This window comes from Anolis carolinensis, unplaced genomic scaffold (genome assembly GCF_035594765.1).
Source record: "Anolis carolinensis isolate JA03-04 unplaced genomic scaffold, rAnoCar3.1.pri scaffold_18, whole genome shotgun sequence".
Classification (NCBI taxonomy): Eukaryota; Metazoa; Chordata; class Lepidosauria; order Squamata; family Dactyloidae; genus Anolis; species Anolis carolinensis.
Window position 1 is genome coordinate 5,643,846 of NW_026943828.1, and position 24,631 is coordinate 5,668,476.

A 24,631-nucleotide genomic window follows, 5' to 3' on the forward strand; every position below is an offset into this window, starting at 1 on the left:
GGGAAACCAATGTGCTGGGAAGTTTCTGGAAAGTCATTCCTCATCTTTGTTCTATGCTGATGATTATCCAGCCCAGATATTTATAGGCCTCTGGCTGGTGACACTTTATTGTTTGGCCATTAGGCATATTTAGGCCTTCGACAAAGTCCCCCACGACCTTCTGGCAAACAAACTAGTAAAATGTGGGCTAGACAAAACTACGGTTAGGTGGATCTGTAATTGGCTAAGCGAACGAACCCAAAGGGTGCTCACCAATGCGTTGTCTTCATCATGGAAAGAAGTGACAAGTGGAGTGCCACAAGCAGGGCTCCGTCCTGGGCCCGGTTCTGTTCAACATCTTTATTAACGACTTAGACGAAGGGTTAGAAGGCACGATCATCAAGTTTGCAGACGACACAAAACTGGGAGGGATAGCTAACACTCCAGAAGACAGGAGCAGAATTCAAAACGATCTTGACAGACTAGAGAGATGGGCCAAAACTAACAAAATGAAGTTCAACAGGGACAAATGCAAGATACTTCACTTCGGCAGAAAAAATGGAAATCAAAGATACAGAATGGGGGACGCCTGGCTTGACAGCAGTGTGTGCGAAAAAGACCTTGGAGTCCTCGTGGACAACAAGTTAAACATGAGCCAACAATGTGATGCGGCTGCTAAAAAAGCCAATGGGATTCTGTCCTGCATCAATAGGGGAATAGCGTCTAGATCCAGGGAAGTCCTGCTCCCCCTTATTCTATTCTGCCTTGGTCAGACCACACCTGGAATACTGTGTCCAATTTTGGGCACCACAGTTGAAGGGAGATGTTGACAAGCTGGAAAGCGTCCAGAGGAGGGCGACTAAAATGATTAAGGGTCTGGAGAACAAGCCCTATGAGGAGCGGCTTAAAGAGCTGGGCATGTTTAGCCTGCAGAAGAGAAGGCTGAGAGGAGACATGATAGCCATCTACAAATACGTGAGGGGGAAGTCATAGGGAGGAGGGAGGGAGCTTGTTTTCTGCTGCCCTGCAGACTAGGACACAATGGAACAATGGCTTCAAACTACAGGAAAGGAGATTCCACCTGAACATCAGGAAGAACTTCCTCACTGTGAGAAGGGCTGTTCAACAGTGGAACTCTCTCCCCGGGGCCGTGGTGGAGGCTCCTTCCTTGGAGGCTTTTAAGCAGAGGCTGGATGGCCATCTGTCGGGGGTGCTTTGAATGCGATTTCCTGCTTCTTAGCAGGGGGTTGGACTAGATGGCCCATGTGGTCTCTTCCAACTCTACTATTCTATGATTATGCCCTCACTTTCAATGATTTTTCCCTTCTTCAATGCCACGGTCGAACATTTCTCCAAACCAAACCCCATGCTGATATCAGTGCTAAAAATTCGGACAGCGTTATATATTATATATTATTATTATTATTATTATTATTATTATTATTATTCCAATGGCTTTCCCGTCCTGCCCCTCCTCTGGTCCAGACCCATCTGTGGAGTTCTCCCTCCCTCCCTCCCTCCCTCCCTTCCTGGATGGCTGTTCCGTGCCTGCAGGGGGCGCCATGGAGACCCTTGTGATGTGCTGCAGCATCTCCCCCTGAAGGCCGTTCCCTTCGGAAGCTCACTTTCCCGTTCACAGCAGGAAGGCAGGCAGTCGGTGCCTCTCTCTCCTGATTCTTGCTCCTTGATTTTTCAGCCTGTCGCTGTGTCACCCGGTTGGGTCCACATCCCAGTGAGTCTTTTTCGCTCCTCGTGTGGGGAGGAGGGGAGGAGGAGGGGAGGAGCAGAGGGACCTAGGCGGGGGGAGGGTGTCCCTCTTGGTTCTCTTGGACCTCTCAGCTGCCTTATTTATTTCGTGTCAAAAGCATTGCATAATAAATAAATTTAAAAGTGATAAAATAAAGGAAATCACAAGCACCTAGTAAGTTTTAGACCAAAAGTGGGCAACAGTGCCTGCATTGTTGATAGCTTTAAACAACTCCTCCTCCGTGCATGAGGCAGGGCATTGTGGGGAAGCATACGTATGCGGGGTTGTTTGTTCTGCTCCACAGTCACACAAGGGGGAGGATTCCTCCAGGGAGTGCCACCTTGCCAGGTTCCCTTTAGATCTGCCCACTCCGCTTCTGAGTCTGTTCAGGGACTTCCAAGTGGCCCATTCTTGGTTTGGCCCTGGAGGAAGGAAGACCCTCGTGGGGGGGCATCCAGTTGGAATTGCCTGGTTTAGCTGCCCAGAGGGACACCCTTGCTGTTGCTGGGGGAACATCAAGAGGAGTGGTGGTTCTCATGAAGCCCTTCCTTGATTTGAGTCTGGTGGGAGGAGGCTGATAGTAATGCAGTGGGTGGCTTTCACAATGTTCAACCTGGTTTCTCTCACCATTAGCAGGAACTTCTCGTCACATGTCAGGAGGGGCAATGCCAGTGAACTTGTAGAATTTATCATCAGGTGTGGGTTTAAGGCCTCCCGTGATGATTCTGCGTGTTTCGTTCAGTGCCTTGTCCACCTGCTTCGCATGGGCAGACTTGTGCCAGACAGGACAGGCGTACTCAGCAGTTGAGAAAGACAAGGCCAGGGCTGATGTCCTTATTACTTGTGGGTCTGCACCCCATGCACTGCCAGTCAGTTTCCGCAGGATGTTGTTGTGTGCAGCTACTTTGTGCTTGGTGTTCATGCCGTGTTTCCTATATGTTAGTGTTCGATCTAAGGTGACACCAAGATATTTAGGATGGAAACAGTGTTCGAGCTCTTGGCCTTCAATACTGTAGACCACGGTCTCCTTCTGGGATGTCTCGTGGGAATGGGACTTGGGGGCAGTGGCTCTGGTCCTTCCTGGAGGTATTTTTGGGAGACACCTTCTCGGCCCCACAGCCATTGCGTTGTGGGGTTTTGTAGGGTTCACTCTCAATGACATGGCTTCTTTTGGGGGCTGATGACCCCTTTGGCCTTGCTTTGTAGGGACAAAGGGGACTCTGAGAGGCGCCCAATGGTGGTGCTGGGGGACACCTGCTCGGACCTTTGGCCTTTGGCTTGTGGGGTGCCACAAGGCTCAATTCCTTCCCCCATGTTATTGGACATCCACATGAACCCGCTGGGTGAGCTCATCCAGAGCTTTGGAATTTGGTGCCATCTGTGGGCATGTTTTCATGGGAGCATTGGGTAAGTATTACTTATTCTATTGTATCTTATCTTATTTATGGATGACACCTCTTGGTCCGTTATGAACCAAAAGGGTTCCTGTTCTTTTGATGGATGCAGAGTGTTTAGGGAATCGTGATGGATCAATGAGGCTCAGAGACCAAATTTGGTTTTAACACTTGCATTGTAACATTTATTGATAATCACATCACAATCATATCAAAATCACATCCCGAGAGAGCTCTCACCCACACGCAGGTCCATACATCCATATTCTCACGCACAGGCCCTGCTCGGAAGAGGTGATCACGTTCTCCCGACAGACGTGGTCTCGGCGGTTCCGGAAAGCGTGCTGGATCTTTGAGGCCCCTGCATTTGATAGTCTAAAGCAGGGGTCCCCAAACGAGGGCCCGTGGGCCAGATGCGGCCCCCAAGGTCATTGACCTGGCCCCTGTCCTAAGCTTTAGACTTAGGGTTGTCCTAAGTCTGAAATGACTTGAAGGCACACAACAACAACAATCCTAATTTTGGACTATTTCATCATAGTCCAGCCCCCCCAATAGTCTGAAGGACCGTGAACCGACCCCCCACTTCAAAAGTTTGAGGACCCCTGGCCTAAAGTTTCGTCCTTCTTTCGGTTCCTTCTGTTCTTACGGCCTGGTTTCAAAACATGCTCAGTCTCAGGCTGCATGACGTATGGGGTGCCAGCTGCACACTTCATTGCCCGTGGTTATTCGGATAGGCCTTCCTGGACCCTCGTTCCGTCTTGCCAGGTGAGAGACGCCTTGCTGATTCCTTGCTTCACTCGCCAAGTCCATCCCATGTCAGACTCTGCGTGGACTCCATTTTCTTTTGAGGCCTGTTTCTTCTGTTCTTCACAAGCACCCACACAAACACTCCACTTCCTTACACACACACACACACACACACCCTTGATACATCAAGACTAATTTATTGTATACATGTCTGATTCAGTGTCAATTATATGTCTATAATCAATTGTATATAGTTATATAGTTAACATGCATCACAATTCATAATAGCGGTTCTAAGCATTACAATTTGTTTTCAAATACAGAAAATCGATAAGTCAGTCATTTCTACCCACCTCTCCAGTTTCAGCCATTTTGACCCTTATAAATCACCCTATTTTTTGAAAATAAAAAATAAAAAATTAAAAGTAACAATACAAGGAAGGCAGAAATAATTTATAATGCTTCAACTGAACATGAAACTAACTACTACATGAGATACAAAACTAAATCAGAAACTAACACACTAGCAAAACAGTGACCTACATAGACACACAACTGAACTAACAAACAGACAGGGATACGTGCCTAAAAGCCTCATTCTATCTGTTAATTTTTATCTCTCATTATTCTACTCCCTTTCGATAATATAATATAACAACACTTCTATTTGTGATAACACACTTCCAATTAATACCTATTACAACTGACATTTGCCCATGTTATTGTCAGTTTGTTCGTTGTGGCTAATTTGCAGGTCTTCATAAGCCATTGTTTTTGCTTTGGAATAAAACATTCCTTCCATCCCTGTCAATTCTTACTTTAGTATCTCGCAGTAACTACTCGTGCTTTCATTCTAATTGATCATCCAACATTCTCAGCATATAAAACTCTAGTTTCACGTAACCTTGTTTACTTCCAGAATGGAACATATTTTAGTTCAATCTTTCTACAATACACCACATGTGATGAAATGTTCCAACTTTGAGCTTGAATTTCCAAAATGTGCAAGAGTTGCTTTTGTACATGTTAGAATGACACTCTTGTGTCAATTAACACCATTCTCTCCAGGTTGAATTCTATGATGTCCATGTATAACCTTATTCCAAGAAAAGCTCTGTCCACACTCCATGCATTTCTACGGTTTCTCCCCAGTGTGAATCCTTTGATGGGAACGTAAAGTTCCACTCTGAGCAAATTCTTATGATTCTATGATGTACAGTAGAGTCTCACTTATCCAAGCCTCGCTTATCCAAGCCTCTGGATAATCCAAGCCACTTTTGTTGTCAATGTTTTCAATATATCGTGATATTTTGGTGCTAAATTCGTAAATACAGTAATTACAACATAACATTACTATGTACTGAACTACTTTTTCTGTCAAACTTGTTGTATAACATAATGTTTTGGTGCTTAATTTGTAAAATCCTAACCTAATTTGATGTTTAATGGGCTTTTCCTTAATCCCTCCTTATTATCCAAGATATTCGCTTATCCAAGCTTCTGCCGGCCCGTTTATCTTGGATTAGTGAGACTGTACTGTATTACCTTATTCCGTGAAAAGCTCTGTCCACACTCCATGCATTTCTATGGTTTCTCCCCAGTGTGAGTCCTTCGATGTGAGTGTAGATTTGAACTATGAGTGAAGCTCTGTCCACACTCAAGGCATGTATAGGGTTTCTCCCCAGTGTGAGTCCTTTGATGTGAACGTAAAGTTCCACTCTGAGCAAAGCTCTGTCCACACTCCAGGCATTTATAGGGTTTCTCCCCAGTGTGAGTCCTTTGATGTCTACGTAGAGCTGAACTATGAGTGAAGCTCTGTCCACACTCCAAGCATTTATATTGTTTCTCCCCAGTGTGAGTCCTTTGATGGGAACGTAGGCCTGAACTACGAGTGAAGCTCTGTCCACACTCCAGGCAGTTATAGGGTTTCTCCCCAGTGTGAATCCTTTGATGTGAACGTAGGCCTGAACTAAGAGTGAAGCTCTGTCCACACTCCAGGCATGTATAGGGTTTCTCCCCAGTGTGAATGCTTTGATGTCTACGTAAGCCTGAACAATCAGTGAAGCTCTGTTCACACTCCAGGCATTTATAGGGTTTCTCCCCAGTGTGAGTCCTTTGATGTGAACGTAGGCCTGAACTCCGAGTGAAGCTCTGTTCACACTCCAGGCATTTAAAGGGTTTCTCCCCAGTGTGAGTCCTTTGATGTGAATGTAGATCTGAACTCTGAGTGAAGCTCTGTTCACACTCCAGGCATTTAAAGGGTTTCTCCCCAGTGTGAGTCCTTTGATGTCTACGTAGGCCTGAACTATGAGTGAAGCTCTGTTCACACTCTAGGCATTTATAGGGTTTCTCCCCAGTGTGAGTCCTTTGATGTGAACGTAGGCCTGAACTCTGAGAGAAGCTCTGTCCACACTCCAGGCATTTAAAGGGTTTCTCCCCAGTGTGAGTCCTTTGATGTGAATGTAGATCTGAACTCCGAGTGAAGCTCTGTTCACACTCCAGGCATTTAAAGGGTTTCTCCCCAGTGTGAGTCCATTGATGTATACGTAGAGCTGAACTCCGAGTGAAGCTCTGTTCACACTCTAGGCATTTATAGGGTTTCTCCCCAGTGTGAGTCCTTTGATGTCTACGTAGAGCTGAACTCTGAGTGAAGCTCTGTTCACACTCCAGGCATTTATAGGGTTTCTCCCCAGTGTGAGTCCTTTGATGTGAATGTAGGCCTGAACTACAAGTGAAGCTCTGTCCACACTCCAGGCATTTATAGGGTTTCTCACCAGTGTGAGTTCTTTGATGTGTTTGTAAGCTTCCCTTCCGAGTAAAACTCTGTCCACACTCAAGGCATTTATAGGGTTTTTCCCCAATGTGAATCCTGTGATGTTTACGTAGATATGAACTATGAGTGAAGCTCTGGCCACACTCCAGGCATGTGAAGGGTTTCTCCCCAGTGTGAGTCCTTTGATGTGTTTGTAGAGTTGAACTATAACTAAAGCTCTTTCCACAGTCAATACATTTATATGCTTTCTTCTCCATGTCAGCAGTGTTATGTACATTTAATTCCAATATTGATGCTTGATTCTTGTTTTTCCCTTTCTGATTACTCACAGCAGTGGGTTCAAATTACAGGAAAGTAGATTCCATCTGAACATTAAGAAGAACTTCCTGACTGTAAGAGCTGTTCAGCGGTGGAACTCTCTGCCTCAAAATGCAGTGGAGGCTCCTCCTTTAAACAGAGGCTAGATGCTCATCTGTCAGGGGTACTTTGCGCTTTTCCTGCACGGCAGAGGCCTGGACTGGGTGCCTCATGCAGTCTCTTCCGACTCTATGGTTCTACTCTATAATCCAAAGTGAATGTAGGAATTCAGCAGGATCAGCCCCTTGAGAGGAATCCTTTTTCCTAGAGGACTGGTTTCCTTACTGCACTTTGGTTTCCAAATGCCTTAATATCGACTAGAAGCTGGTTCGTTTCCCATCACGGCAGGGGTGGCTCCAGAGAACTCTCATGTCCTGGTCAAGAAAGAAGACGCAAAAGGTTAGACATGAAGCTCTGGCTCAAGGTAAACAAAGTGAAAAAGGAAAGAAGAAAGGAAAGATGGAAGGAAGGAATCACTGAAGGAGGGAACTGGACCCTTTTCCCATATTGGAGGGCCACACCCATTTCATTGGGTCAACCCAAACGTGGTTAAAGGAACACAAGGCAGGCTGGCTGGCAGAACTCCTCCCAGCATTCAAGGGTGTAACATATTCTGGATCATGAGTTTCCGTGAATTACCAGGATTGTGCTAAATGCTGAAAGAAACAAGGATTTCTTTATCGATTGTGTCATTATCTCCCCTGCCACAGGGACCCCCAACTCTGCTTCCTCAGCATCTCAAAGGGTCACTCCAGCCACATTTCCCAAATGAATCTTCCAAACTAAGAAGGACCTGCCTTCCCAACTGGCTAATTCACAACCACGTTCACAAATTGAGTCCATGCTGAACTAAGTTCCATTCAGGCATTCATGCATTCCCTCTGTAGAGCCCATGATGAGATGCAAAGACAGGCACAGCTCCAGCCACAAAGCCTCCTTCCTGCCGACTCCCTTCACCTTTGCCCACTTCCCCCTTTCCTTCTTTTTCCTCCATCCAGGGGAAATCCAAAGAAAACTGGAGGCCACGGAGAGAAAAGCTCTTCCTTGGATGCCTTTGGGAAGAACCGTCACGGGCCTGAAAGGTTATCCCTTGATTCTGTAAGGCTGAAAACAAAAACGACTGGGAGAAGAATTGGCTTCCGTGGGAACTTCCAAAAGAAAGGGCCTGGTATTCTATCTCCCCAAACTCTGGCACCCTCACATGGTTAAGACAGATATAGAAGGAAGGTTTCTAATGGTAGCGATGGAACTACAAACAATTACTCAAGTATAAGCCGGCTTTTCAGCATGTTTTTAATGCTGAATAAGCCCCCCCTGGCTTATACTCGGGTGAGGGAGGGAAGGAGGGAGGCGGGTGTTGCTGAGAGGCAGCTGTCACCGTTTGCAGTCCTTGTCCTTGTGACTGAACGAAAGCAGGTGCCTCCCTGAGGTAACAAGGCTGCACTTGAGTGAGGGCGAAGAGGTCCTCATGCTTGACTTCCGGTTGGTGGCAACGTGGTGGACAACGTGTCTCCTTGGAGCTCCAAGGGGACAGCCTGGTTTGGAGCTAGGGGTGGTGGTGACCCCCCTCCCTTGCGGTGGATCGAGGCCCAGGGGGCTCTACCCTCACAGCGCGACCGGCCGACGGCGTCAGGAGGGGCGCCTCCCTCAAGGAGACGTCCCCAAAACGCCCGGCAGCGGCGTGCAAAGAGGGGCAGCTCAAACCGAAAGGCACAGGGGACGAAAGTCTCCCTAAAGTTCCATCTGCCACCAGCACCAACATTACGAGAACTGCTAAACAGAACGAAACGACAAAAAAAGAATACATTTACCTCTGAGGGGAGGAAGCCAGTTAACTTCTACCCGGATAAGAGAGGAACGGGCGTGTGCCAGATCAAAAGACGGGGGAAAAAAGCATCAAACGACAGGTGAGAAAGAGCAACGGACGGAGGTGAGGGGGAAGAGGAGGCGAGAAGTGTGGAAAGGGAAGGGAGAGCAGGAGAGCCGTCAACACACAAAGCCGACAACTGGTCTGTGTGAGAAGACAGAGTCGCCATTACTGCGACCTTGAGGATTTCTTGTTGAGTCTACAAGACTTGTCTTTATAAACAACTGTGCTAGCGAGAGCAGAGGCCAGAGAGACAGGAAGCCACAAAGACGGAAGAAGCTGGAAGGAGAGGAGGACGGGAAAGAGAACTCAGGAAGGGAGAAGGGACGAGTGGAGAAGCAACAAAGAGGTTCAGCAGGAGGTGGAGCCAGAGAAGAGAAGAAGGAGAGGGGAGTAGGAGAGAGAGAGAGAGAGGAGGCTGAGCGACGTAAGAACGCTAAAGTGATAGGCAGACTTACAGAAGGAAGACAGAGCTATACAAGGGGGGGGGGGAAGGAGAGAAATAAAGACAAAAAGCGAAGTTTGGAATAAACAGTTGGCATAGGGGAAGCACAGTGAAGGATATAAGGAAAATAAAGAAGATAAAGAAAATAAATATCAAATAACCACAGCAATGAACTAATCACTAAATCACAACTAAATCAAAAAGCTAGAATTCTAAATTGAATCAACACAACACAAATCAATTAAAGATTAATCAATCTGTTTATCAAATTACAAAGCACAAACTGCTAAATACCAACAGCAACTATAGTACAACAAAATTAATTAAAGTAATAAAGTAAATCAAATTCATCCAAAGACCGACCTGACTTAATTTCCAAGGTTTGGTTCCTTTTGGTGGGGCCAATCATAATAATAAAATCGAATTCTTTGACTGACGCTACTAAAAACACCCCCCCCCCCCCCCCCCCCGTCTAGCTTCCACCAACGGATAGGTGAACAAAAGACTGATAAGGGGTTGACAAAATTCCCGATAAAAGATCACCAAAGACAACTACTAAACAATAATGTACAATACTAAGGGAAAGGCCGTACAAGGCCCAAGACTACAAGCCAAGAGAGACTCACTTCCGGAGGAGATAGGGTTCAAAGAAATATTACTGGAAATGCAAAAAATTGCATTAAGACAGGACACCCAGTTCCAAGCTTTACACGAAGAAATTCAAAGTTTCAAACAAGAGTTAAAAGAAGAAATGAAAACATTGAAGGAAGACTTGGAGAAGGTGAAGAGAGATAATCAAAATATGATTAAATCGCAAAGTAAATTAGAGTACAAGGTGGAGAAACTGGAGAATTTGAATCAGAAATCTCAACTACAAGCAGAAATGATGGAAAATAGAGAATTAGAGTACCAACTAAGAATTAGACACCTCGAAGAAACGGCAAAAGAAGATCTGAAAAAAATAATAATAGAATTGTTAGCTGAACTGATGAACACCAGCGCAAACGAAATAGACCAAGACCTGGATAGAGTATATCGGATCACAACAGGATACTCCAAAAGAAACAAAACTACAAGAGATGCAATAATTACTTTCAGCAGAAAACGTATAAGAGACGAAATTTTAAAAGAAAATGCCAAGAGATCGATATTCTACAAAGACAAAAGGGTGATCATAATGAAAGAGGTGTCGCAACAAAGTTTGGCTAGACGTAGAAAATATGCCTTTTTGACGGAAGAACTGTCTAAACGAAGGATTAAATTCAGATGGGGAAAAACAGAGGGGATCACAGTGACATTTAATGACATAAGATACTGGCTTAATACAGAAGAAAAGGCTAGAGCCTTTTATGAGACGCATATGAAAGAGAAAGCACAATTATATACACCGAAAGATTACAACATACAAGAAAAAGGGAAACAAAGGGACAAGCAAGGAAGGAAACCTGATGAAAGAGAAACAGATGAAGATGAAGATGGCCCGGACGATGAACGAAACGACGAGAGAGAAAGAGAACTCAAGAAACTGAGACAATTTTCACCAGAGAACTATCAATTACTGACGTCACAAGAGGTGCTTCAATGGGAGATGCAAGACAACTCACATGAATAGAGACCTAAAGATCTTCTCAAACAACATTAACGGGATCAATTCCCCAAATAAGAGGAGAAGAGTCTTCAATCACCTGATACAAAAAAACTACGACATAACAGCTTTACAGGAGACGCACGTGAACAATAAACACACAAAACATCTGATACAAGAAAGATTAGGGAAGGCTTTTTATGCAACTGCGAATGAAAAAAAAAACGGGGAGTGGTACTATATATAAAGGAGTGGATTCACGCAAATCAAGTATTTAAGGACAATGAAGGGAGGTATATAGGGGTTGTTATAGAAATAAAAAATCAAAAAATACTGGTTTGCAATATTTATTGTCCAAATGGTCCGAAGTTGAAATTTATAAAAGATCTGAATAATAATATAGTACAACAAGAATTCGACGAGTTAATAATTTTAGGAGATTTTAATGGTGTAGTTGATGCGACCAATGACAAATCAAGTAGTAATGGCAAGCAAAATAAGGGGAAAACCAACTCCGGTCAACTACCTAAACAATTCTTACAACATATGAAGAATCTAAATCTAATCGACATCTGGAGACATCAAAATGAAAAACAGAAAGATTATACCTTCTATTCTGGAAGACATGAGTCTTGGTCTCGTATAGATATGGCTTGGTTGACAAATGCGTTAGCAGTCAGGACAAAGAAAATTAAAATACTACCCAGAATTCTATCAGACCATTGTGCCCTAGAACTTACAATAAAAGGAAGAAACAGCTCCTATAGATGGAGATTAAATGAGAACCTACTGAAAAAGGAGAAAGATATAGAATTAAATAGAAAGTTACTAAAGGAATATTTAGATTTAAATAAAGGTAACGAGACCTCTAAAAATACCCAATGGGAGGCATTGAAAGCTGTAATGAGAGGATATCTTATCCAACAAAATTCAATTAAGAACAAAAACAGAAACAAAGAAATAAAGGAATTCATAGAAAATATCAATATAAAAGAGGAGCTACTTAAAAAAGAACCAACAAATAAGAAAGTAGTTATGGAACTAGAAATGCTTAAAAAACAGCTACAAATATTACAAACAGACAAAATAGAGAAACAGCTGAAGTATATTAAGCAAAACCATTTTCAGAACGCGAATAAGATTGGGAAATGGCTGGTTAAAAAAATAAAGGACAAAAAACAAAGACAACACATCATCAAAATACAGAAAGATGGAATTACGTACTTGGAGGAAAACAAAATCGCCGATCAATTTATAAACTTCTATAACTGGCGAAATTGATATAGCAATCCGTAAACTCAAAAATAATAAAGCACCAGGGCCAGATGGATTCACTGCCATTTTCTATAAGATTTTCAAAGAAGAACTAGGCCCATTGTTGAAAGATATACTCAACAACATTCTAGACAACAAAGAAATCCCCATATCCTGGCAAAAAGCCAATATATCCCTAATACATAAAGAGAATACTGAACCAACAGAAATCAAAAATTATCGACCCATTTCCTTATTAAACCACGATTACAAAATCTTTACGACAATTATGGCAGAGAGATTAAAAAACTTTATGAGAAAGTGGATTTCGGAAGAGCAAGTAGGTTTTCTGCCCAACAGACAAATAAAAGACAATATTAGAATTCTAATTGACACAATTGAATATTATGAAAAGCACAACGAAAAACAGATGGCATTATTATTCATTGACGCAGAGAAAGCTTTCGACAAGGTCAATTGGGACTACTTAAAATTATTGCTGAAAGAATTGGACATTGGATTTAAATTTAAAAATGCGGTTGAAGCTATATATTCGAAGCAAGTAGCAACACTAATAATTAACGGTCAAGAAAACAGGAAAAGTATTCAGATCAATAGAGGCACACGGCAAGGATGCCCTTTATCGCCACTTCTATTCATTCTAATCATGGAAACATTAGTGAGGAAAGTAAATGAAGACAAAAATTTGGAAGGGTTAAGAATCAGGAGTCAAAATTACAAAATGAGAACCTATGCAGATGATGTAGTCTGTATTATTGAAAACCCCAATTAACTGTTGGCTAGATACTATAGAGGAATTTGGAAAATTAGCAGGTTTCACAATGAACAAACAAAAAACTAAGATATTAACTAAAAATATAGACGGAAAGGGGAAGGAACACATACAGCAAATATCAAGGTTAAAAATAGAAAATAAAGTAAAATATTTAGGAGTGACAGTGACATCAAGTAATGCAAAATTATTAAAAAATAATTATGAGCAGCAGTGGAGTAAAATCAAGAAAGATATGGAAAAATGGAAATACCAAAATATATCACTATTAGGCCGCATAGCAATAACAAAAATGTCCATCCTTCCCAAATTACTCTTCCTTTTTCAAACACTACCTATAATAAGGAACGATTACCTCTTCAAAAAATGGAATACCGATATAACAAAATTTATATGGAAAAACAAAAAACCCAGAATAAAGTTAAAAATATTAACAGACGACAAGAAGAGAGGAGGACTGGGTCTCCCGGACCTCAAATCATACTACGAAGCCTGCAATCTGGTGTGGGTAAAGGAATGGACGACGCTAAAAAACACCAAATTGTTATCATTAGAAGGACATGATCTCCGTTCGGGATGGCATGATTATGTGTGGTATAACAAAAGAAAGACAGAGAAAAACTTTGGAAATCACTTCATCAGGGCAGCACTAATCAAGATTTGGGAAAAGTATAAATTGAGACTGTATAGTAAAACCCCACTCTGGATATCCCCCACAGAAGCGAAACATAAAAGAGAATTGGGCTCTGAAAATTGGCTTACATACCAACAAATATTAAAAAGAAAAGACAATGATGAATTAGCAATAAAGACACATGAAGAAATTAAACAAGAATATCCAAAGATAACATGGTTTCAATACTATCAAATATTGCAACGTTATAAAGAAGACGCCAAATTAGGTTTCAGCCAATACATAGGAACTTGGGAACTAATTATGCAAAAGGATAAAAAAATTATTAAGACATTATACCAAATACTATTGCAATGGACAACAGAAGAAGAGCAGATTAAAGACTGTCAAGTTAAATGGGCTAAAGATCTAGGGCACAATATAAACTTAAATCAGTGGGAAGAAATATGGAATAAAAAATTAAAATATACTGTAGCAATTGAGATACGAGAGAATTGGTATAAAATGCAATTCAGGTGGTATTACACTCCAGCCAAAATAGCCAAATTTAATAGACGGATATCCAATAAATGCTGGAAATGTGATAAAGAAATAGGAACGTTTTATCACCAATGGTGGAAGTGTAAGAATATTAATAGATATTGGAAAAAAATACATCAGATAACACAAAAAATACTTCAAGTCAAGTTCCCATTAAAGCCGGAAATGTATTTATTAGGAATGACAAGTCAAAAATTGAAGGAAAATGAAGATAAAATGTTTTTCCTAATGAGCACTGCTGCAAGACTAGTCCTAGCTAAAGTTTGGAAACAAAAAAATATACCCACTACAGATGATTGGATTATAAAATTGCTGGACTTAATACAAATGGACATTTTAACACAGAAATTAAGTGACGGAAAAAAGAAGACGGACTGGACAGGCTTCAGAGATTATATTCAAGAAAATGGAAACACATTTACAATAAATTTATCTGACGCATGAAGATGAAAACTTCTAGAGAGTCAACTGGAACAGAAAAACGAACTAAAAACCAACTAAAAACCCTCAAGAGGACAATGGGAAGTTTTTATTATTATTATTATTATTATTATTTTCTTTTCTTTTTTCTATATATTTTTTATGTGTTTTTTTTCTCTATCTCCCTTTATCTTGTTTTTCTCCTTATGTCTCTTCACCTACTCCCCCCCCCCCACCTCTTTGCAATATCCCCACCAATTTTGTTTTCGTCGCTTTCGCTGTATCTACACTTATAAACCAATAAAAATTAATTACAAAAAAAAAGAGGTCCTCATGCTTCACCACCGGCGGATGCGCTGAGATTGACAAGGAGGAGGAGCCGGGCACTTCTTCCTCAGCGCATCCACGGCAGAAAAGCATGAGCTTGCCCTCCCTCCACTGCAGCCTTGTTTCCTCAAGGAAGCTCCTGGCCCTCGACACCCAACCGAAGAGGAGGAGGAGGAGGCAGAGGAGAGAGAGGAGGAACCTGGCAGCCTGAGAAGAAAGGAAGGAAGGAAGGAAGGAGAAGGGGAAGGGGAAGGGGAAGGGAAGGGAGGAAGAAAGAGAAAAGGGGTTTCCGTGCGGAAAGGCCTTTGAACCCTCTCCTGCCCAGCCCACACATTCCTGGGTCTAGCGCACACCCTGCCCACTTTTTATAAAGACCTAAAAACATGGCTGTTCCAATGTGCCTTTGATTAATTCCGTTCACTAAATGACTGGATCCCTCTAGCCAGAACTTCATTCTCGACTTGCACTTTCCTATTGTCCCTGTCCTGGGTTTGTACTGTGTTCATCTGACTGGCCCTTCCAGCCTTAACTTCTCATCGGCCTCTCGCACTCTGCCTTCAGCCCTCCCCTCGCAGCTGTATTGCAAAGGCCTTTCCCTTGCACCAGCTCGGAAACGGCCATTACACTCAGCTAACTACTGGTGGTTGTAGGATGAATTATCTATTTAATTATGTTCTTTATGATGTTGGTATATGTATTTTTATTGTGTTATATTTTGAACTTTGATTGAGTTTGGTCCCCATGTAAGCCGTCCTGCGTCCCTTCAGGGAGATGGTGGCGGGATACAAAAATAAAATGGTCATCATCATCATCATCATTAGGGGGACAGAGTGTGGCACAATATGGTGTTATGCTTTACAGGGACCAACAAAGAATGCAAGCGAAATGGTGGATGAGATGAAGGTGATATCGCTCAACTGCCAAGGCCTTGGCTACTGCTATAAACGGAAGATGATTACAAATAATAATAATAATTTATTTCTTATATCCGGCCTCCATCTCTCCAAGGGGACTCGGGGCGGCTTACGTGGGGACAAAGCCCTAAAATCAACAGTTGACATATGCATAAAAACAGTAGGAGTTACAAAATATAAATACATAGCAAGAACCAAACAATTTTAAAACTTTAAGATAAAACACAGAGCATATCAGTTAGACAGGGGAGTGGGGCTGTTGAGGATTACGTGGGAGGGGCTGACTTGTGCAAACATGAATAGTGGAACCAGAGTGGGGTAAAGTGCTAGGAGCCGGCAAGGCGATTTGGACTGTATGATGAAAGTGCAGCTGATTATTCTATATAAAAGCATTAGCAACGAGAAAACAGCTAGCAAAACACGAGTTTAGAAAGGACTCAAAAAGATTTGATATTTTTAAATAGAGAATACTTTGAATACAGTAATGCAGAAACTCCAAATTATTAGCCAAAGCAGCACACGTTACAAAGGCAAGAAAATAATAACATCCATTAAAGACAAGGAAGGTAAGAATCATACAAGAATGGAAGACAAAATATTACCATATATACTCGAAGATGAGCCGAGTTTTTCAGTCCTTATTTATGAGCTGAAAAAGCCTCCCCCGGCTTATAATCGGGTCAAGGTCAAGCCAGGCAGTGGAGCCTGGAGACTACAGTATGTTTTCCTTTCCAAAACCTCCCTTCTCCGCTTCTCCTCCCAGGCTGGAGTGATCTTATTTTTTAAGAGAGAGAGAGACAAGAAGAGAATGTTTTCAAAAGCAAAAGAAGAGTGAGTGAGAGCCTCTTGCAAGCCAGGAAGAAGAAAAAGATTGCATGGGTGCAAGGGGAAGAAAAAGAGAGACTCTTGCAAATTTGCAGGATTTATTATTTTTATTACTATTATTGCAAGAATGTTTGAGTCAATAGGGAGGGAAGGAGGGAAACAAGAGCAACAGAAGGTGTGTATTTCTTTTTATTCCTAAGGAAACAAAAATGGGGTGGGTTTTTTGGGAGAGGAAGGGAAGTTTTAAAAAGCCTTTTCTGGCTACTTTTAGAGTTTGAAAGGGGATAAATAAAAGAGGTGGGAAAGGGCAGGAGAAAAGAGGCCAAAGTTGTTTTTAGGAGGGCTTTGCTTGCATTTCTTCCTTGTGCAAATGCATGCCCCAAAGCTTGTAAATAAATCTATATATATAAAAGAGTGATGGCATCAGGGCAACCCACAACACAACAAAACTACAGGCCGCCCAACCTCGAAATTTGACAACACAACCCATCATCCACGGCTCCAGTAAGATACAACAACAAAAAAAAGAAAGAAAAATTAAGTCCTAATTAGAGGGAGAGCAATAATTGGTTTTTATCCAATTGCTGCCAGTTTAGAGGGCTAATCTCTGCCCACTTCGTCTCCTAGCAACCAATTCAGCCAAGCACAGCCAGGGTTCAGTTAGGGGACAGGCAGATTTAGGCCTCACTTAGGTCTCTTCCACAGATTATCTAATTTGCACTGGATTATATGGCAGTGTAGACTCAAGGCCCTTCCACACAGCTATATAACCCAGTTATAATCTTATATTATCTGCTTTGCACTGGATTATCTTGACTCCACACTACCATATAATCCACTTCAGTGTGCATTTTATACAGCTGTGTAGAAGGGGCCTCATATAATCCAGTTCTAAACAGATAATATAAGATTATCAATATACAGTAGAGTCTCACTTCTGGACCGAAAGTTTCAATTGGGGGTGCAGAGAGAGCCCCCACTGTTAGCCCCAGCTTCTGCCAATCCAGAAGTTCGAAAACATGCAAATGTGAGTGCATCAATAGGTACTGCTCCGGCAGGAAGGTAACGCTGCTCCATGCACTCATCCCACATGACCTTGGAGGAGTCTATGGACAACGCTGGCTCTTCAGCTTAGAAATGGAGATGAGTACCAACCCCCAGAGTCGGACACGACTGGACTCAGGGAAAAACCTTTACCCTTTACCTTAACTACCACCAATTCCTCAATACTTTATTTCCCATACCACCAGACTTCGCCACAGCAACGCGTGGCCGGGCACAGCTAGTATTATATTCCGTCCGCAAGGGCGTTGCCCAGGGGACGTTGCCCGGATGTTTTGATATTTTTACCATCCTTGTGGGAAGCTTCTCTCATGTCCCTGCATGGAGCTGGAGCTGATAGAGGGAGCTCATCCGCGCTCTCCCCGGTTGGGATTCGAATCCACTAGGCCACCGAAGGCTCCTTGTACAAAATAGTAATAGATGGATAATGCTGATACTATGCTATGTTAATAATAGATTATAGTATATATGTATATTATAATGTAGTCTACATATATAAAAGAGTGATGGCATCAGGGCAGCGGACAAAACAACAAAACTACAGGCCCCCCAACCTCGAAATTTGACAACACAACCCACCATCCACGCCTCTAGGTTGATACAAGAAAAAGAAAAGAAAAATAAAGTCCTAATTAGAGGGAGAGGAATAATTGTTTTTATCCAGTTGCTGCCAGTTACAAGGCTAAGTTCCACCCACTTGGTCTCCTAGCAACCTATTCAACCCAGGGGACAGGCACAAGAATTTGGAGAGACCCCTAAGGGCCATCCAGCCCAACCCTTTCTACTATGCAGCAGGACACAATACAAGCATTCACAACACATGCACAACGTATAAATACTATACAATACTACACAGGGACATAGACCACCTCTATCCTCACCACTTTCACAGTACACAAACAACCAAATGCATACTCAACATAAAGACAACCATACAACAGACATTCAATACCACCACTACCTCAACAATTTCTCACCAACACCACCAGACAACACCACAGCAACGTGTGGCCGGGCACAGCTAGTCTGGCATCACGGCGACCGACAAAACAACAAAACTACAGGGCCCCCAACCTCAAAATTTGACAACACAACCCATCATCCACGCCTCTAGGTTGAGACAAGAAAAAGAAAAGAAAAATAAAGTCCTAATTAGAGGGAAAGGAATAATTATTTTTATCCAATTGCTGCCAGTTAGAAGGCTAATCTCTGCCCACTTGGTCTCCTAGCAACTGACTCAGCCGAGGGGACAGGCAGACTTAGGCCTCACTTAGGCCTCTTCCACAGATTATCTAATTTGCACTGGATTATATGGCAGTGTAGACTCAAGGCCCTTCCACACAGCTATATAACCCATTTATAATTTTATGTTATCTGCTTTGCACTGGATTATCTTGACTCCACACTACCATATAATCCACTTCAGTGTGCATTTTATACAGCTGTGAAGAAGGGGCCTCCTATAATCCAGCAAGGCCATTACATCCTAATCATTTTTCCTAACTGCAGCATTCATACTTGCCTCCAACAGACAAAAAAAAATCAGAAATATTGTATATTCACAACTTTTAGGAAATAATATCCCCTGATGGCGCAGCGTGTTAAAGCGCTGAGCTGCTGAACTTCTGGACCGAAAGGTTTGAATTGGGAGGAATGGAGAGAGCCCCCACTGTTAGCCCCAGCTTCTGCCAACCCAGAAGTTCAAAAACATGTGAGTGCATCAATAGGTACTGCTCGCCGGCTCTTTGGCTTAGAAATGGAGATGAGCACCAACCCCCAGAGTCAGGGGGAAATGTTTACCCTTGACCTTAACTACCACCAATTCCTCAATACTTTATTTCCCAGACCACCAGACTTCGCCACAGCAACGCGTGGCCGGGCACAGCTAGTACAATATAATATTACACTATTGTATATTACATATTACATGTAACATTGCAAATAATATTGCAGTATAGTAAAATATAGTAATAGATAATGCTGATATTGTGCTATGCTAATACAGTAGATTCTCACCTATCCAACACTCACTTATCCAACGTTCTGGATTATCCAAGGCATTTTTGTAGTCAATGTTTTCAATACATTGTGATAAATTCGTAAATACAGTAATTACTACATAACATTACTGCGTATTGAACTACTTTTTCTGTCAAATTTGTTGTATAACATGATGTTTTGTTTCTTAATGTGTAAAATCATAACCTAATTTGATGTTTAATAGGCTTTTGCTTAATCCCTCTTTATTATCCAACATATTCGCTTATCCAACGTTCTGTCGGCCTGTTTATGTTGGATGAGACTCTACTGTAGTATAAAATAATAATATAATGTAATACAATATAATTCTAATACTTTAATACAATATAATAATATCAATTACATCTTATATATTACATGTAAGATTACTAATAATATTGCAGTATAATGGTATAGTACAATATAGTAATAGATAATGCTGATATTGTGCTATGCTAATAATATATTATAGTATATACGTATAATATTATAATGTACTGCAATGTAAGAATACTACACTATTATAATTGTACATTATATTTTATATGTAATATTGCTATTAATATTGCAGTATTGTGGTATGGTGCAATATAGTAATAGATAATGCTGATATTGTGCTATGTTAATAATATATTATAGTATATACGTATAATATTATAATGTACTGCAATGTAAGAATACTACACTATTATAATTGTATATTACATATTACATGTAATATTGCAAATAATATTGCAGTATAGTACAATAGAGTGATAGATAATGTTGATATTGTGCTATGCTAATATTACAGTATACTGTATGTACATATTTATTTATTTATTAGCGACATTTCTATCCCGGCCTTCTCACCCCGAAGGAAACTCAGGGCGGTTTACAAATATATATACATACAATATATTATGTCATACGACTATATTGCAATAGTATTAGTAATATTGCATGTAACATAAATATAGAATGATAATAGTGAATTATAATTATTATTACATTGTATTACATCATAATATTATTATTAATATTACATGTAGATACAATAGTATAATATTATTATATCATTAAATTGATATCATATCATTTCTAAGCCGCTGTGAGTCCCCTTCGGGGTGAGAAGGGCGGGATAGAAATGCAGTAAACAATAAACACATAAACAAACAAGTCCAAAGGGAAGGGGAGGGGGGGAGGGGGGGCCTTGGCGGCCATTGAGGCCTCGTTTCTTCCGGGAGGGAGGCAGGCCCCGCCCCCTCCTCCTTCCCCAAGACAGACCCAGAGACACTCAATCCGGATAGAAGATCAAGATAAATATCAATACCAACCTCTCTCTCTCTCTCTCTCTCTCTCTCTCTCTCTCTCTCTCTCTCCTCCTTCGCGGCTCCAGAGGAAGCGCCTCAGAAAACAATGGCGGCGAGAGAGGCTCTGCGCAGGCCCAGCCAGGAAGAAGCCCCGCCCCTCCCCCGCGCTAGGCCCCCCATTGGCCGAGTCCGTGACGCCCCGCCCACGAGCGGGCTCCTATTGGCTCCGGCCTTGATGGACGGGTGACAAGGACGGGCGAGAAAGAAGGCGGCTGCTGAGGGCAGGATGGAGGCCCCGCCCCCTCTCCGTTGGAGGGAGTGACGTCAGGGCGTGGGCGGGGCGTGGGTTCATTCCGTCACGAAGGGGGGCGGGGCTTCTCCCTTTGAGAGACGGGAGGGAGGGGCGGGGCCTTGGCCTGGCAGGGAAGGGAGGGGCCTCATTGGCTGAGCAAGGGGAGGGCGGGGCCTTGCCTCTCGAAGCCCCGCCCAGCGCAGAGCCCGTTCGAGGGCGCCCCTCCCAGCCTGGCTCTGGTGACGTCAGAGCCCCGCCCCCTCCCTCTCCCCGCAGAGCTGAGTGGCGCGATGGGTCAAGCGGCTCAGGCACGAGAGAGAGAGAGAGAGAGAGAGAGAGAGCGGGCGTCGCGGGTTCGAGTCCCGTCTGCCGAATTCTTCAAACTCCCTCCTCCTTCGGCAGAGAGTCCCGCAGATCCCGGGACAGATCCGGGCAAACCTTGAAGGCTGTCTGAGTGAAGCTATGGGCTTTCCCCGGACATGAAGGGCAGTCCAGCCTGACTCGGGCACTTGGGGCTCTTCCCCGTTTCTCAGCCCAAGAGCCGGCCTTGTCCGTAGACGCCTCCCAGGTCAAGACACACGTGGCACACACACGCCATGCCATGACCAGACCCACGACACGCACACGCAGAGGCCATCTCACGTGTTTCCCCACCAAGGATGGACCTGGGACTCACTTGGCCCACAGAACCCCCGTGACCAGCAAAAAACACTGGGGGTCTTTGGGGGGAATTCACCTTGATTGGGGGGAGTTGTAGTTCCCCTCCATCCCGAGAGCACCGTGACCCCAAACACGGAGGGATCTGGGCCCCACTTGGCACGAAGACCCGATCTGCTGGAATGGGATGCCTGCAGGGGATGGGAGGGAAGGGTCTTCCTTCCTGGGAGTCGTAGTCCACCCACAATCTGATGGATATTTGGACAATTAAAACACTGACTTTGTCAAATCACCTGGACAAGGCCGGGGTATTATTATTATTATTATACTATCATAATATTTTATTTTACTATATTATAATTATCAAATAATCTTATATTATTTGATAATAATATAATAGTATAATAAAAATTTATAATAATACTATAATAATCATATTATAATGATATAAACTTATAATAATACACTATATTATAGAATAATATAACCATGACAATAATATTATTACATTATTAAATTACAATAGTAATATACAATATAATATTATAATTATCCTATCCGACCTGTTGTCGATCCACTCCTTTGGGCTTCACGCAAATCTACCCTTTTCCAAAATATACCATCCTGTGCTTTGACCAAATTCAAGTTATAATCTATATATATAAAAGAGTGATGGCATCAGGGCAGCGGACAAAACAACAAAACTGCAGGGCCCCCAACCTCGAAATTTGACAACACAACCCATCATCCACGGCTCTAGGTTGATACAACAAAAAGAAAAGAAAAATAAAGTCCTAATTAGAGGGAGAGGAATAATTGTTTTTATCCAATTGCTGCCAGTTAGAAGTCTAAGCTCCGCCCACTTGGTCTCCTAGCAACCGACTCAGCCCAGAGGACAGGCAGAGTTAGGCTTCACTTAGGCCACTTTCACAGATTATCTAAAGCCCCAGCTTCTGCCAACCCAGAAGTTCGAAAACATGCAAATGAGAGTAGATGAACAGGTACTGCTCCGGCAAGAAGATAATGGCGCTCCATGCAGCCATGCCAGCCACATGACCTTGGAGGTGTCTATGGACAACGCCGACTCTTCAGCTTAGAAATGGAGATGAGCCCCAACCCCCAGAGTTAGACATGACTGGACTTAATGTCAGGGGAAAATCTTTACCCTGTACCTTAACTCCACCAATACCTCAATACTTTATTTCCCAGACCACCAGACTTCACCACAGCAACGCGTGGCCGGGCACAGCTAGTTATGATATAATAAGGAAGGAAGGCAGTCGCTCTCTCTCTCTCTCGTGGCTCTTGCTCCTTGTCCGTTGCCTTTTCAGCCTGTTGCCGTGTCGCCCGGTTGGGTCCACATCCCGGTGAGTCTTCTTCGCTCTTCGTGTGGGGAGAACGGAAGGAACGCAGGGACCTAGGCGGGGGGAGGGTGTCCCTCTTGTTCTCTTGGACCTCTCAGGGGCCTTCAATACCATAGACCACGGTCTCCTTCTGGGATGCCTCGTGGGAATGGGACGTGGGGGCACCGCTTAGCAGTGGCTCCGGTCCTTCCTGGGGGTGTTGTTGGGGGACACCTTCTCAGCCCCACAACCATGGCATCGTGGATTCCTGAGGATTCAGTCTCGATGACGTGGCTTTTTTCCGGCCTGATGACCCCTTTGGCTTTGCTTTGTGGAGACAAAGGGGACTCTGTGTGGTGGTGGTTAAGGCCTCCTTACAAGAAGGCAAGAGTCCAGCCGGCTTAAACAAAGCTGTAATGAAACCACTGTTGACAAACCATCCCTGGACCCCACTCAGTTGGTCAACTTTGGGCCAATCTCCCCTTTTTGGGCAAAGTCATGGAAGGTGTGGTGGCCTCGCAACTCCCGTTGTTCCTGGAAGACACTGAGTGTCTAGACCGGGCGCAGTCTGGCTTTAGGACGGGTCATGGAACTGAATCAGTCTTTGTCTCCTCAGCAGATGATCTCAGCAGGGAACTGGACGGGGGGAGGGTGTCCCCGTTGGTTCTCCTGGACCTCACTTCCGACTTCCATACCATAGACCACGGTCTCCTTCTGGGATGCCTCACGGGAATAGAGTTTGGAGGCAGTTTTCCTTCCTGGAAGGTCGCTCTCAGAAGGCGTTGCTGGGGGACACCTGCTCGGCCCCACGGCCATTCTCTTGTGGGGTCCTGTGGGGTTCAGTCTTGTCCCCATGTTGTTTAACATCTACATGAAGCCACTGGGAGAGATCATCCGGCGTTCTGGAGTTCAATGTCATGTGCTCCCAGGTGACGTCCACCTCCGCTCCTCCTTTCCTCCTCCCGCTCAGGAGGCTGCTCAGGTCCTGAACTGGTGATTGGCAGCTCTGACGGTCTGGATGAGGGTGAATGGACTGAAACTGAATCCAGACAAGAGGGAGGTCCTCCTGGTCAGTCAGAAGGCCAAAGAGGTTATAGGGTTACAGCCTGCGCTAGATGGGGTTACACTCCCCCTGAAGACACAGGTCCACAATGTGGGACTGACTCCACATGGTGGAAGTTGTAGTTCACCCTGGATCAAGACACAGCACTGTGACCCCCACTGACAATGGATCTGGACCACAATTGGCACACAGAACCCTCATGACCAAAGGAAAATACTGGGGAGGTTTGTGGGGGAATTCCCCTTGATTTATAGCCGTTGTAGATACTGGGATTTATAGTTCACCCGCAGCCAAAGGGCACT

At 43.4% G+C, this 24,631-nt stretch overlaps 4 protein-coding genes across 5 annotated transcripts in view; 2 read left to right on the plus strand and 2 right to left on the minus strand.

The window, feature by feature from the left end:
- LOC134294681 (loricrin-like) overlaps positions 1-24,631 on the plus strand; it is a 676,447-nt gene that overhangs the window by 410,812 nt on the left and 241,004 nt on the right. The window lies entirely within an intron of this gene.
- Positions 1-24,631, minus strand: part of LOC134294654 (zinc finger protein 658B-like) — a 334,996-nt gene that overhangs the window by 229,195 nt on the left and 81,170 nt on the right. The window lies entirely within an intron of this gene.
- LOC134294687 (zinc finger and SCAN domain-containing protein 2-like) overlaps positions 1-24,631 on the plus strand; it is a 105,977-nt gene that overhangs the window by 56,522 nt on the left and 24,824 nt on the right. The window lies entirely within an intron of this gene.
- Positions 4,049-17,456, minus strand: LOC134294657 (zinc finger protein 420-like). Its single transcript, XM_062966249.1, has 2 exons — positions 16,379-17,456; positions 4,049-7,371 (listed from the first exon to the last, which is right to left on the minus strand). Exon 2 carries the CDS (start codon positions 6,895-6,897, stop codon positions 5,452-5,454), a length of 1,446 nt encoding a protein of 481 aa, XP_062822319.1. The 5' UTR covers positions 6,898-7,371; positions 16,379-17,456; the 3' UTR covers positions 4,049-5,451.

Bases quoted from the DNA above. Each gene is read 5' to 3' on its own strand.
- LOC134294657 (XM_062966249.1), bottom strand. From the start codon at position 6,897: ATGGAGAAGAAAGCATATAAATGTATTGACTGTGGAAAGAGCTTTAGT.